At 37.2% G+C, this 15,218-nt stretch overlaps 1 protein-coding gene across 18 annotated transcripts in view; it reads right to left on the minus strand.

Moving 5' to 3' along the window:
* Positions 1-15,218, minus strand: part of CLIP1 (CAP-Gly domain containing linker protein 1) — a 143,792-nt gene that overhangs the window by 60,815 nt on the left and 67,759 nt on the right. For 8 of the 18 annotated variants that reach the window (XM_072600566.1, XM_072600578.1, XM_072600575.1 and 5 more), the window contains 6 exons: positions 13,765-13,825; positions 12,284-12,316; positions 9,026-9,130; positions 4,975-5,919; positions 2,833-2,949; positions 61-118 (listed from right to left, as the gene is read on the minus strand). In XM_072600566.1, the coding sequence (XP_072456667.1) occupies positions 61-118; positions 2,833-2,949; positions 4,975-5,919; positions 9,026-9,130; positions 12,284-12,316; positions 13,765-13,825 (1,319 nt within the window). The remainder of the gene's footprint in view (positions 1-60; positions 119-2,832; positions 2,950-4,974; positions 5,920-9,025; positions 9,131-12,283; positions 12,317-13,764; positions 13,826-15,218) is intronic. The other 10 variants (XM_072600579.1, XM_072600568.1, XM_072600570.1 and 7 more) reach the window with 5 other exon arrangements.

Below are 15,218 nucleotides of genomic sequence, written 5' to 3' on the forward strand. Positions count from 1 at the left end.
ACTGTAGTATTTATGTTGTCTCTAAGGCTATTATATTGCTCACATATTAGGAAAACATACCTTGCATTTTTTGTTGAATAGCCAGGGATTCCTCTGAAGCATCTGCAAACTTTTTTTTCTTAAATAAAAAAAAAGCAGAAAAAGAAAGAATTGGATATTTAGAATAAAGAAGATTTAAAATAAGCAAACGATCTCTCCCTTTGATACAGTCTAATTTAAGGCTACATTTTAGTTGCAAATTTTACAATTTTAATTCCTGAATATATGAAGAGACTAACTACCATTAAAAATGACTACCTCTTTTATAAGCCTATAAATAGACAACACAGCACTTAGTGCAGTGCCTGGCACAGAGGAGCTAATTACTATTAAATGCTTGTTAATACATGTGGCTTGCTCTTACTACATGATCAGTCCACCTTGTTGGGTCATACATGAGCAAATAAAAGATAAAGGTCCTAGTGCACATGAGAGTACTATGAGAAAGATTAATTGGCTATGATTTTATTATCCTCCTCCTTGTATAGTAGGTCTTATCAAATCAGAGAGAACCTGGGAACTAAGAACCTGTGTTAAAGTGAATGCATTGTGATTTCTTATCTATATTTCCTAAAGTCAGGCCATATGTTTGAAGATAGTTAAAAGTCTTCATTTTATCTAACTTCTCCCATCAGGATCATAAAAAGGAGAAGATGCAAACCACAAGTCCATCAAAATCAATAGCTTAATTGCTTGACCTAGTTCTAAAAATCACTACTCAAAATACAGAACAGCACATTTTTATCTTCAGTGCATGAATACAGGGTGTGTTTCAAAAGGTTTTCTTGAGACCACTATTCTAAATATGGAACACACTTTCCTACAACAATGTCAAGAATAGTAGCTCCCAGACTAGGACCTCCCCCTCACCAATTTTACTACACGTATATAATGGAGGGTAGAAGGCAAAACTATTATAATACCAGTAATTAAATTTTAAAAACCCAGTGCAGGCACACATGCATTATACAGAAACATTCTAAAGATGACTTTTAAATTCTGAGGTGGAAAATAATTAAGATGAATAAAGAATCTGTAGGGGTTCTAACAGGGACTGCTGAGCAGTTCTCCAAAGGCCTCAGAGATTGCAGGTAGTGATGCTTTATGATGTCAGCGTCACTTCCAAATTCACACTTTTTCTCAATGGAAGTACATGTGATTAAATCTACTTCTATTACTGTCACTCTTGGTCAGGGTCAGTTTCTGCTCACAAATAGAATGAACAGAGGAAGTAAGAAAGAGGGAAATAAGCTAACTGCCAAAGGGAGAAAAGGGATTAAATAAGATGTGTGTATATGTAAGAATGACTACCAAAGAAGATACTGGAGTTGGAGGACGTGTCTGACCAAGCTCCATCTGTGCTTTGGGATTTTTCTGTTCCCTTAAAAAAAGTTGAGTTCAGCTATACTGTAGGTCCAATGAGGCTGGAAAGACAGGCTTGAGGCCAGATTGTAAGAAGCTTTAAAAGTCAAACAGAGGAGTTTTCACTTGACTCAAAACCGATTTTAGGTAATAACATGATCAGATCTGTACCTAAAGAAAATCCCTTTGGTAACTCTTTAAAGGATGACCGAAGTAGAGAAATAACTGAGGCACAAAGAAGTAAAAGGCATGACAACACTTTGGGAAAGAAATGATGAAGCTCCGAACTAACATGGTAGCTGCATGAATTATCTCAATAAGATTTTGGTAAGTGATTGGAAAAAATGGATTAAAAATAAAAGCAAGTGACTGACAGGATATGTGGGGTAGAGGTGGGGGGTGAGGAATACATGATAATGACAAGATGACAAAACCTGAGAAGAGTAAGGGTGCCTCAGACCAGGATGGGCAAGTTTGAGGAAAGATACCAAGTGGTGCTTTACACACACTGAGATGGAGATGGTTCTGTAACACGCAGGAGATGCTGCAGAAACGAAGCACAGGAGAAGAGATGGGGGCTAGATATGTAGATCTGGAAGATATTATATAGAGATAATAAATTTATGGGAGCCAATGAAGGAACAAAAGAAAAGAGCGCCTAGGACAGAGCCTTGAAGAAGTCTCACAATGAGGAGGTACGAGCAAAGGAAACTGAGAATGAGTGGTCAAGAATGAGAGGAAGGAGAACTATGAAAGAATAAGTAGTCTGAAAAAAAAAGAAAGACCCATAGACCCAGAAGAAGAAGGTAATCAACACTGTATCAAACATAGCAGAGTCTGATAAGGCTGAGGGCGGAGACAACACCTTCGGATTTGGCAATCCCATAATATTTGGTTCTTTTACTCTAACATGCTTTTAAGAAATACAGTATGGTATATTAAATAACATTCAAGAGGGCAAGCCTTGAAGACAGAAAGATCTGGATTCAAGTCCTTCCTCTGAAACATACTAAACATGAAGATAAAAAGGCAGAACTGATGGGATGGGATAACTCCAAATCTTCCACTAAGTGCTCTATGCCTGGGAAAACTTGGCAGCTGTCCAGAGCAGGTCATCTGACAACCAGGGAAAGAGATAAGCAGTGGTCATTTACATAAAGAAACATTCTAAAGTATGGAGTAACTTTATTTGGTGGCAACTAAATGTTTCATGAAATAAGAATAGACAACGAAAGGCATGATACCTACCTTTGGAGGCTGGTTTGTGTTTAACCTATTTCAAGTAATCTCTCTTTTCTTAAACCAAAGCTTGACAGGTATAAGCAACCAAATAACAAATTTTTTTTATCTAATTTTGAGTATTTTAAGGAAGTAAAATCTAAAAGTGAACAGAGTAAGTCCTAAGACAGACTCGTCCAACAAGGTACTTACCAAAATCTGAAGCTCTTTTTCCAAATCATCTTTCACTTGACTCACTTCACTCAAATTTTTCTGAAGATTAATGAGCTTTAACTCTTTCCCCTGTAGTTCTTTTGTTATGTGACTAGCCTAACATGGATCGTTACATGGAATAAAAGCAAACAAAAAAAAGGAAACAAAAATGAAGGGGGGAAAATTAAAAACTAAAAAAAAAATATGAGAAAGTAAACATGGTAGAACAAAGCTAAAGGAAATAAAGGCATGTGTTAAAATACTTTTAGTGATAAGAAGCCAATTACAAAACTATAATTCTATGTAGAATTAAGATTTCCTAATAACTATTGTTTAGTTAAGTGTGCTTCATTAAAGGTTCTGTTGTAGTTTGATTTTTTTTTAATTTTTGGATATGTATATGTCAGATCATGACACTTGACAGAGGATAGTATTTTGCATCCTGAAGCCATATTTATTAATAATTTTTAGTTTTCTAGGTTTAAAGTCATTAGACCAGAGCCAGAAAGTTCTACTTAAGTCTGAACTTCAAAATGAGCCATGAATGGTATGTGATTCTCATTTTTATTTTGTTTGAGTATCGTTGTATCATAAGAGGAGATATGCCAACTAATCACCTTTCACTAAAGCCATCTCCAAAAACACCTTAAACAAGAGGTTCTAATCCCAATTCGGCCATTTAGTATCCACGTGACATCATCTTTCTGAGCTTCCAGGTTCCTCAGAATAGTTGCCAAGCACAAATACGATGATGTGTAAGAAACAGTTCTATAAACTATATCATACAAATATAAAGTGTTACTATCATTACTGTTGCAGGAAGAACCAACAGGAAGAACAGAGAGGAGATAAATAAGATGCTAGAGCCTATGTTGGTAGAACTCACACATCATAAGATGGACTTAGTGCACTCCAATCAAATGTGTACAATTAAATGAATAAATAGCATGCTATCTACATGACTATCACTCAACAGTCAAGGTTTTTGAGCTGGATGAGGTAACATGACAGTGAACAGAGCACTGGCTGTGGAGTTTCTTGTGTTTTACAATTATTAATGGTGTGAGCCTGGGCAACTCATTAACCCATGTGCCTCCAGCAGCTCCTAGAATATGCCACAAAGGGTTTGCTATCTGCAGATGTAGGTTGTTCCTACACCAAGACATGCTCAATCTGATGAAATTACAGTTCCTTTGCATTGGAGCTGCATGTAAGATTTATATCAAATATTAATTTTCTATGGAATAAAAAGGACTCAAAAGTCAATATGAATGTCCTTTAGTTTTTTCTCAGAGTGATGTAGCAGTGTAATGAATGGAATCAGTGCCAGACTTTGAATCAGAAAAATTGGTTTTACATAAATAAGTCCAACTCCAATCACTCAACTTTTCTGAGCTCCAATCTGAATTGGGCCTCATATTACTTACATTCATGCTTCATAACATAACTAGGGAAAAGTGCTTGGTAAATATAAATGTTCATGAACAACTCACAGTACAACATGTGCGCCATTTCCCAGAAGGTAAGCGCAACTTAGAAAGCTGGTTCTTTTCCTATTAAAAAAATCCATTCTGGACTTCCAAGAGAACTGTCACTCAGTATTTCCAAGAGAATCATGTAAGTGGCAACAATGGAAAAATCCGACTTCTATGAATATACTTTTATGTCCAAAAAAAGAATTATGACCCAGGGACTTCTAGTTAGGAGGAGCTAGTATTTTAAATAGTGAATCTGATCAACATTCCGTTTGACTCAACACTGCTTACTTATTGCCTCTCCGGAAGCTATGTCGCTTTGATAACTGATAATAGCATCATGTAGCAAAATGGAAGACACAGATTAAACTGAAATAAGAGCTCAACAACTCTTGTTTCAACAAACCCTGTCAGCAGAAAGAATACAGGGAGGACCCAAAATCACAACACCCAAAATTACAGATGAGCTTCCATGCTGTTCCATGATAGAGAATTCTCTCAGATCTCCTCATATGACACAAGGACACTACACTCTACTGGAAAAACTTCAAGCAACAAGTGGGTTATTTTGGGAATGGGTATGAATGTCTTGGATTCAAAAGTAATAAACAATGCAAAATGAGAACAACAAACAGAAAAGAAAAATCTGAAGGATGCTGATACAAACCTTGCCACTCGTGGCAATTTTTTCCATCTCTAAATTTTTAATCTGTTTCTCAGCTGCCTCAAGCTGCTGGCTAAGTTTCTGCACTTCCAATTTACCTTCGGAATTGGCTTTCCAAAGTGCATCAAGGTCCAAGAGCTTTTCTTCAGTAGCCTTGAGCTGGCTTGTAATATTATCAATAACCTCAGTTTGCTCATTGTATTTGGCTTGCAGTACCTTTAGCTCTTTTACCTTTATTTCCGCTTCCTGCAATTTGTTTAATGTGTCCTCCATCTCTACTAGATGTTGGTCTTCTGCTTTTTCCATTTGGACTTTGAGGCCTTCCAAACCTTCCTCCTTTTCTTTAATGATTTTCATCAACTTAGTCTTCAGAATCTCCATCTCTTTAGCATGAGCAGACCGTTCAGAGTCCTGTTTGCATTTCAAAGTCTCTATTTCATCCTGATAGTCCAGTTTCAATTTTTCAATCTGTGTCTTTAGCTCAGCAAATTCCACTGTCTCAGTTCCAACACTTTTGCTAAATGAAACTTTGAGCTCTTCCATTGCCTGTTGATGGGAAGCAATGGCAGATTCCAGTTTAGACTTCCACAGAGCTATCACTTCAGAGTTCTCCTTGTTAGCATGATCAAGCTTGCTTTTCAAAGACTCATTCTCCTTTGAGAGCTTTTCAGATGCTGCATGAAGTGCCTTCACCTCTTTTTGATGACTTTCTTCTGTGGCTCCAAAATGTTCCTTGAGAGAAATTATTTCATGCTGATGGTCAATATGCATGGCTTCTAATTTTTCCTGCAAAGAGCTTATCTCTTGCAAAAGGGAGAGTGAAGTGTCCACATCACCAGTGGGTTTGCTGGACTCCAAACTTCTTCGAAGCTCAGCTACTTCCTGTATTCTTAATGTTAAGTCTCTCTCTAGTTCCATAATACGAGACTTTTCTGAAACTGTAGCCACCTATTAATAAGAGCAGTTTAAAGAAAAACTTATGATTCAAATAATAAAAGACAGCAGCTTTACTGAAGCCATCAAGAACCTCCCGCTACCCACTGAGGCAGTGTAAAGTCATATTTGTACTTTATATTTCCAGCTGCTTTTTTCTTGGTTTCTCAAAAACAATTTCATAAAAGTTCTATTAAAAATTACTACTATTTTGAGACATTCAAGGAGTCTCAGTTTACCTTTTCAAAGGTCAACTACATTAATAATTCTGTCCCTCAATTCCTACCAAAAATAATGAGGATTAGAGCATGCTCTTCAAGTTAAAAGGAACAATTTTCTTGTCTTTTGTGAGTAAAGCTTACCATACTTAATTCAAGAAAGAATGATAGTTCCTGATTCAAATCAAACAAGACAGTAAGATAGTCTAAATTACTTAAACTTTCCATCACCAAGTGATAAATGTTTTCAGTAGAATAATTTAGTTTAATTTGCTATTGTCTAGGTTAGACTGTTATCCAACAGTTTTTCTTAAGTATATAATAAGAAACATTACTTACCAATCATTCTAATTAAGTGTCTTCTAATGAGCCCCCTCTTCAATTTTCTAAATCCATTACTGACTTGACCAATACAATTATACTTTGTTTCCTAGCATTTTTAGAAAGCTATTTTCAATTACCTATTAAAAAGAATCCCTGGAAAAAAGCTAGCTTCTGGCATAAAAAGCACAGTGAAATGCTGCAGTCTGGCTAAACTGGCCTCCTTTCTCCCTCACACACAAATCCCCATCGTGTACGCCTAGATTCTGTACTCCCTCCTTACGCTTGGCTTCACAGACCTTCACTCTTCTAAGGGACAACTCAGGCACATCTTCTATATAAACCCTTTCTTCATATCCCAACTGCTAGAGTCCATCCTTCAAAACTACCTTGTATCTAATAACTTTGTATATATTTGTCTTGATTCACTTTACATTCGTGCTGTGTATACTTATACTTATCTGTCATCTCCTCCTTCTTTAAGACTAACAATTGTTTCATTCTTTATACTTTGTATCCCCAAGTGCCTAGCACAGCGCCAAGCAACATAGTCAGTGCTTAAAAAACACTTAGGGACTGACTAGATAGTCTGGCTACTATCAGGGCGATAGAAAATAATAAAAATGCATCAATGACCTCTTAAGGATGTACCAAATCTTAAGAATGATGTTTTTCTCTGACTTAACTCTCTCCTTGCACAATGTCTTTATTAGGACAGTCAACCAATAGTAAAAACTTGTTGATTCCCTCCCTTTCCAGTGATGATTAACATGGCTACAAAGTATACAGTAAGAAGAGAAAGGGAAAAAAAAACTCTGACATAGTCTACAGACAGGATAAGCTTGTGGACTATTCCAGAGTTGTACTGTCACTGATACTTTACAGAGTTTAAGGAATAAATTTGACCCAAAGAATTCTCAGAAATAATCTAAGAGACAGGTACCACAAAAATCAAGTAATGAAACATTAATGAAGTCAACAAAGCAATGTCTACAGTATTTAAAAAACATACACCTAATGGGGAGATTGATTTAAATCAGTCAAAATGAAGTTATTAAAGCAGATATAACACTCTAAATAAGTAAAAGGGGGAGGGGAATATATTTTTGGTGTACCTTTAATGGAATTCTAAAGTGTTAAAAAAAAAAAACCAGGTTCCCCTATATTATCATAAAAATTATAAATATATATAATATATAAAAGAGATATTATCATAGCATACTTCTGACCCTATGTGATATTAAGCTAAATGGATGATTTTATAATATAAGGAGAGCTTTTGCAAATTCAGAGCAGGGATTAAGAGAAGACACTTAATAGAGAAATATATCATACATAGTGTTACCAATGACAATGACAAAAAACTATCAAAAGTTACTTGCTAGCAAAGCAAACTCCTTGGAAAGCTCTACAGAAATGAGAGCATACTTACCTGACAGCCAATCAAATTTATGAAAACTCAGCCCCATCTGCCCCTCCCATTTCCCAGGTTAATTCCTTGGCTAACAAGTAACTAAGAACCTTGGTTTAACTGCATGCTTTGTGTTTCAGGGAACCTTTTGTTCCCCTAACCCTAAATTTTCCAATGTGGGTCTGGGAGTGAAAGTTAAAAAAAAACAAACCACACACACAGTACAAAACCTTTTGATGGAGAAATAAAAGGGATTGGATTGATTATAGATACAGCGTAAAAATCAGTGATTTCTCATCAAGAAAAAATTTAAAAATATTAAAGATTAAAAGGAAAAATTGCAATGTAAAGTTTAATTAGCATAATTATTTTAAATTTCAAGCTTCAGGATACTTGGCCATTCAGCCATCTGAAAATCAAATGTCTGATTAAAATATATAATTAAGATTTATTTCTTTTAAGCACAAAGATGCTTATGAAGCCAAAAGATTCACTTTGAAACTCCTAGTAGTTTCCAAGGTCCAAAGAGAACCATGAACTGATGGCCTCAAAAAACCAGTTGTGGTCCCAGTGTATGGCACCGCTACTAATTTATCCTCCTAACCAGGGGATTAAACCTATCAGAGGGCCAGAAAGGAGAGACAAGGACGCAAAGACAGATCAGGTACCAGGAAACGAGGAAGAGGGAAGGGCAGGGGCGGGGCAGGGAGACAGGGAAGACAAGACTCAGCCAATGCTCTACCCCCTTCCCACCAAAGACCAGGGAAGAAGGCAGGGAAAAAGCCAAAGCCTAAAACAGCCAAATAAAAAGGGACCACGAGAGCCAACCTCTACAAAAATGAGAGTGAAAGGATAATTGACTGGTTGGGTCAAGTCACAGATCTGTATTTTGTAGCACAACCAATCTGGCTGTTGCTTTTGACGCACATTTGGGCTGTACTATTTCTTAACTCAATTTGTGTGAAAAGGAGCAGTTAAAGATTTTAAAGACTAACGTGAAAACACCAGGAACTGTGGGTCATTCTAAGCTCATAAGCATCTGAACAACACCAGGACCAAGCTTAAGTTAAACCACTGGGACACGAGTCATATGAATGACAAAGCACAAGGCCCCTAAATGTCCACAATTCAACCACAGGGTCTCGTTCCATTAAATAGTGAAAACCATTACCCTAGTGTCTTCTAACTCCCTCTGGAGTTTGTCAGCTTTGGTCTTTTCAAAGAGCAGGCTTTGTTCAAGCTCCTTAATGCGGGCATGCTCCAGTTTGGTCTGCGTCTGTTAGTAAAAAGGAAGAGGAAGAGAACACAAAAGTGCCACCATCACATGCCAGCACAAGAAGAGAGAGCGGCATGCAGGCGGAGCCACCAGTATTTTTTTTTTTTTTTTGCCAAAAAAAAAATGAGCAGAAAAGAAAGAGAAGGGGAGAAGAAGGGGCTGAGATGAAGAGGTTGGGGATGAGAAAGTAGGCTATGGATATGGTATGGTGGGTGAGGAGGTATATGGACTGAGGTGGAGAATAAGAAAAAAGAAAAATACATGAGGTGAGATGGAAAGGGTCAGATACATGCAGCCAAACATGAGTTATATTGATAAGTAAGTGAAATTTATCAGCACAAATTAGATTAGTTAATATTTCTCTAAGCTATGGTCACCCCTATTCTCCAATATGTCAATATCTGACATATATGTATGCAACTAACTTACAGACTCCATAAAGGCACTATTGTGAAAACTACTCAGTTACTCTTGAGATCTCACTAAGGTCTTGGGGCAGATCTTCAACTCTTAAAAAAATACCTGGCATGCCTGAGGATGAGGATATCACTCCTTAATGGTATTCAGAAACAAAAGTAAGGAGGGTCATAACATGCGGGGCATCTGCTGAGGTGAGCAGGAAGACCTGGAATCCTTAGCAACTGATTTTTCCACCTATGGTACACAGAAGACAGTAATCACAACTTCTAAGCTCCCATTTCTTTCAAAGAGGAAATATGTTCCAAAAGCTACTCATCCTCAGATATAACAAGTGGACTTAATAAGGAAAATTGATATTGCTAGAACTGGGAAAAATTCTTTATACTTCTCTACAAAGAGGAAGAGCCTATATAATTTGAGGGCAAAAAAATGAGGAAACAGAATGGAAAGCCAGGAATTAACTGATAAATTTTACTTTCCATTATCATGTATTTAGGTTGCCTGGGAGACTAGATATAATTCATGGAAATTCAGAATTTTAGAGTTTGAAAAGAAGTCAGCACACATCAAGGCCAGCCATAACCAAAAAGAAATTGGTATTATAAAAAATATTAAGTCATTCAGCCTCTGCTTGAAAACCTCCAAAAAAAGGGAAGACCAGAGGCAGATTTGAATAAGACAAAATCCTAATGAATCTACTATATTTCTTATTAATCCAAGAATATCCTCTGCCCAACCTATTTTCTCTCTATAAAAAGAAAATATAATAATCAGCTGATGGAACAATCGACTGAACAACAGACACAAGGCTACTCTCAGCAGCTGTCAACCACTTACACTGCAAGTACTAAATTAATGGGACCAATGTGATTACCAAGAGCCAATAAATAATGATAGTGACATAGTTGTTGTGAAGTTTAACTAAAAGAAAAAAATGTAAAACATCATCTTGTTTTAGTAAGAAAGGTATTTTTTACTTTTAAATCTTCAAACTAAAGAAATTTTTTAAAAGTGCAGAAGAAAATTTTCCTTATACTTTCAACATGATGACTGAATAATTCTAAGAACTGGATAGATTGTCTCCAACCCCATGTGACTTCTAGTTATATATTACTCAAATTCCTTTCCCAAAAAAAAGCATCTATACAGATCATTGTGGTCAGAAATTTGAAATCAGCCTCAACAGTGAAATCCAGAGAAGAAGCAGAGGGCAAACACCACCATTCAAGTGATCCAGAATCACAGAACCTTAAAGGTTGTCCAGTTCAACCCCAACCCTACCACTAGAATGACAAGGTGGTCATGCTGAGCCTCCTCAGACACTGCCAAGAAGGGGAACTCACAATTCCACAAAGCAACCTAATACACTGTTCTTCAGCTCTAACTGCTGTCAAGATTTTTGCAGAATTGAATCAAAATCTCTGGGTTAAGAGGAAATAACCACCAAATGAAAATCAAGAACCTATCGTATTCTATTCCTCCCCCTATACAAATTCTGATCATTTATTTGCCTTAGCAGGATAGATACTTAACCTGTAGATTACATTGAGACAAAGGGCACCAGGGTAAGCACAGTCTCAACAATGGAACATCTATTAAAAATGTACCAATCACTTGAATAACTGAAGAAACTCTTTCAAGTGTTTTGTTTCCTTGAAAGATGACAAAGGATCTCAAGAGACAGGAACATGGGAAGTCAAAAAGAAAAGCAAGGGCAAGGAAGGCAAGGAAAAGAACACACAAGAGCAGCCTGGCACCATATGTAGCAGAAGCCTGTTTCAGAAGGAGAAAAGAGACCCAGACCACTAAAGGAGCTTCATAAAAAGGAATATTTCAGAAGGCGGTTCAGGTTCTATATTGAGTTTTCAATAATTCCAAGGGTGGGTAGATAAGAAAAAAGTGGACCATTGGTTTACCCTTATGCTTATTCTCTTCATAGGACTAATCAAGAGTGTTTGGATTCCATTAACTTTGATGTTACAGCTGGGAAAATACATATATGAAAAATGAAGCAATGTTTTTTCATTCAGTTGAGTGAGGTTTATGTTTTTTTTATTATTTTAGGCAAAACACACACACACAAAATAGGTTTGCCACTCCAAAAAAAGAAAACAAAACCCCACTTCAATACATGCAAATCAAAGTTAAAATTGTACACAACAATGACAATGCTGAATGTATGTTTTCCCTGGAGAATGCTTTCCTCTCAGCCATTCATGAATGTGGTCTAAAATGCAAATTTGGGTTTTCTGACTCTCAACTGGACTAGTGGTCACTGCCCAGTAGTGGGAGCTCATGGAAGAATAATACAAGTAGAAGGAATTTTGCAAATCCTTGTTACTATACACAGGGAAGAAGATGCAGAAGACTGTCCTCCTACTCTTTTCCCACCAAAGATATTTCATGCTTCAGGATGCCATTATCATTTCCTTAGTGGTGTTATAAAAGTTACCATATACAAATGAAATAGCTGAAGGTCAAACCTAGAGCCTTATTAAGGAAAGAAATCTCTTCCTCATTTGCCCCGATAAGAGTTCTAGAGAATTTTATCACTACATACATTTTCTTCTCACTAGAAATCTAACTGCTCTAGAAAGACACATGCACAGAAATATTGTAGTCAATGTTCTGAAGACAGATTGCAGTTAGTATTTGAGTATATAAATAAGCATTTTAACTGTATACAATCTGTGTTAACAAGGAAAATCTCCACACAAGTAAGTGACCTCTTACATTCTCAGGATCTTCTGATATCTGGCTCTTTTGCTATCAGTAAAAAAAAAAAAAAAAAAAATTAAAGAACAAAAAATTTTCAACTAATTTCAACATCTGACAAAGTTTCAACAAAACTGACTGACTACAACGACTGAGCACATCACTGGTATAGTTCAGCCATCAGCATTTAGGCAAAATACTAATTTTTTAAACAAGATATATTTTTATGAACTTGATGAAGTCATGAACTTTCTGATGAGGTTGGGGGCATTTTTTAAATGAATAAGAATAACACAAAGTACAACTGAAGAAATGTGAGCAGATATGAAACGGACACAGAAGACAATTGTTACATATCACTTATACCTAAAATAGTGATAAAGAGTTAAGGCCTGGTTCCCCAATACTAACACAATGAAAGGAGCTCTCTTCCTTATTATTAGTTCAATAAGCTTATTTTCAACTGAGAAGAGCCTCTGTTTCTTTAGTAGTTGTAACAAAGGCACTACCTGGGCCACATATAATCTTCAACTTTCCATATAGCTCAAATTTAGATTCTAAGCATTAGAAACAATGTTGCAGATTGAAGTGCTAAAATGAATCTGAAAGGTGCCCAGCATTTCTGATCTAAGCTCTTCTGACAGGGAAGCTAGCAGTGGTCGTAGAAATATCAGCTCACTCAGTTCAAAGCACTCCATGCAAAAATCTTGGCATGAATAATGCTCTAAGGAGCTGGATAAATCTAAGAGTCACCAGTTCTTGTGAATTCAAAACATACAACGTCATATAGATTCCAAGTTAAAGAAAAAGAAGGAAATGCTACATGCTCAGTTTTATGCTTTGTACTCTTAAAAAAAAAAGTGAAATATAAAGCTCTTGGGGGAAAAGAAGACAAATGCCAGCATCTCTTCTTGAGAAATGTTAAGAACAATTCTGACAATAACTTAAGTTCACAGCTGATATCTAGTTTTATCCAGATTTACCAAGGAATAGAACTGCAAGTGAGGCTGTAAGTATAACCTGGCCTTGAAAGAAAAATGTGACTATGAAAGAAGTACACGCGTGTGTGCTCACACATACACACACAGACACATGCACCACACATGCACGTGCACACACACCACACTCAAACACACATACACAAACACATACACACATACACACCCCAAGAATGCGGAATATAAGAAAAGAACAGAAAGTTCTCCTTTAGGGCTGTTGTCAAGGCCTTTGCAGCCAGACTCTAAATAAAGCCCACAGCCTCCACTGCCAGTCACCCAACAGCCCAGAAGCCCTGCCCTTTGTGCCACCTGATAGACATGTCTCTATGCACAAGCACTCAGGGTCAAGCCATCAGTTCCAAGGGATACCTCCTAGGTGTCTCATTCCTACAAACTCCTCTTACCACTGGTCAGACTCTGGGCATGGCATAATTTTTCCACCTAGGGTTCTTTTTCTACCTTATTTCCCATAGGAGCTTTAGGGAGTTGGAGGGGTTTTACCTCAAGATCGCCTTTCGTAATAGATTCCTCCTCCACTCTGAACTGAAGGTCTTCAACCTTTCTGTGGGATGAAAAACCAAGGAAGTTTAGAATAAACCAAGAAATATGCCTGTCTTCACAAAAACCCACCACCTCACTAATACATTTGATGATCTTTGCAGATACTCCGAGGGAAGTAAAATGGCAATATTTGCCTTAGGAAAGACAAAGAATTGTATGACCACATTTCTGACTACACCAGCCTTAATGTGACATCCAGAACACAAAAAGATAGTAACACACTCTATTGGGATGATGAGAGACAAAAAAGAAAAAAGTTAACTAATTCCTGTGGCACCATCACACCTCAAACAGACCTAGACAAAGTAATAGCAGACAACAAAGGAGAGGTCTACACTGCCACAGAATGGATGTAAGATCTCACAACAAATAGCTTCCTTTACTTTCTAGGATCAGCACACAGGTTCTAGGTGGAAAAGCAAGTCTTATTTAATCTGAAACATCAATGACGAAGCATAGTTCAAAAGAAGCAGAGACACGAAGGATTAGCAGGGTAGCCCTGGCTTCAGACTAAGTTATGTGGAGGTTGTGGGACTTGTTTCCAGAACAGTGAGATGGGGCTATTGACAAAACACTCTGGGAGCAAAAAGAGCAGTGGGTAAGTCTTCTGAATACAGAAGACCAGAAATGTACAACACATTTCATAGGAAAATGGGAAAAGAGAAAAGAAAACAAGCACGTATGCGTACATATGCAGAGACAACAAACATACAGCATTTCAAACCCACATCATCAAGCAAAAGCAAGAAACTGTTTAAGAAAACGAATAAAAAAAAACCCAAAACCTTCCCTAGCTTAAGCCATATATTTCCCCAGCTGGGAATCACTCTTGAACTCACTGCATATTTGGCTGCTGGGGAACATTTGTGTTGCCTGGCAACCTGCAGGATGACAGCACACAGAGGGAGGGAAGAAAATTTTACTAGGTATTTTGGCATTCAGGAGAAACAAACTGTCCACTTATTTTTCAAAGACTGGTGCTGGAAACATCCAAAGTCCTTTCTTGTATACTTTGGGCCAATAAGGATGATTCTAGGAGAATGCTCTAGGGGAAGATCTTGTGACCCTTCATCATATTGTACTTTTCCTTGTCCGGAAAATTTCCAGCTCCCTCATGTGGTACTCAGTATTGAACAGTAATTTATAATGGAACCATCATATCTCTCCTAATGCTGCTCAATACCACCTCATGCTGCCTTCGCTTTCCAGGTAATCACATCACGGCTGGCTCACACAGAGCTTGCTAAAGGCCCCAATCTTTCTTTGACAGCTCTCTAGCTACACTCTTGTACTCGTGAAGGTGATAAGGATAAACGTAATCTTATTAAATCCAGCCCAATGGTCTAAGGTTACCAAGATATCTGCAGAAATTTGGTGGGGAGGCAGCTAGGTGG

The sequence above is a fragment of the Notamacropus eugenii genome, chromosome 4 (assembly GCF_028372415.1).
Source record: "Notamacropus eugenii isolate mMacEug1 chromosome 4, mMacEug1.pri_v2, whole genome shotgun sequence".
Taxonomy (NCBI): Eukaryota; Metazoa; Chordata; class Mammalia; order Diprotodontia; family Macropodidae; genus Notamacropus; species Notamacropus eugenii.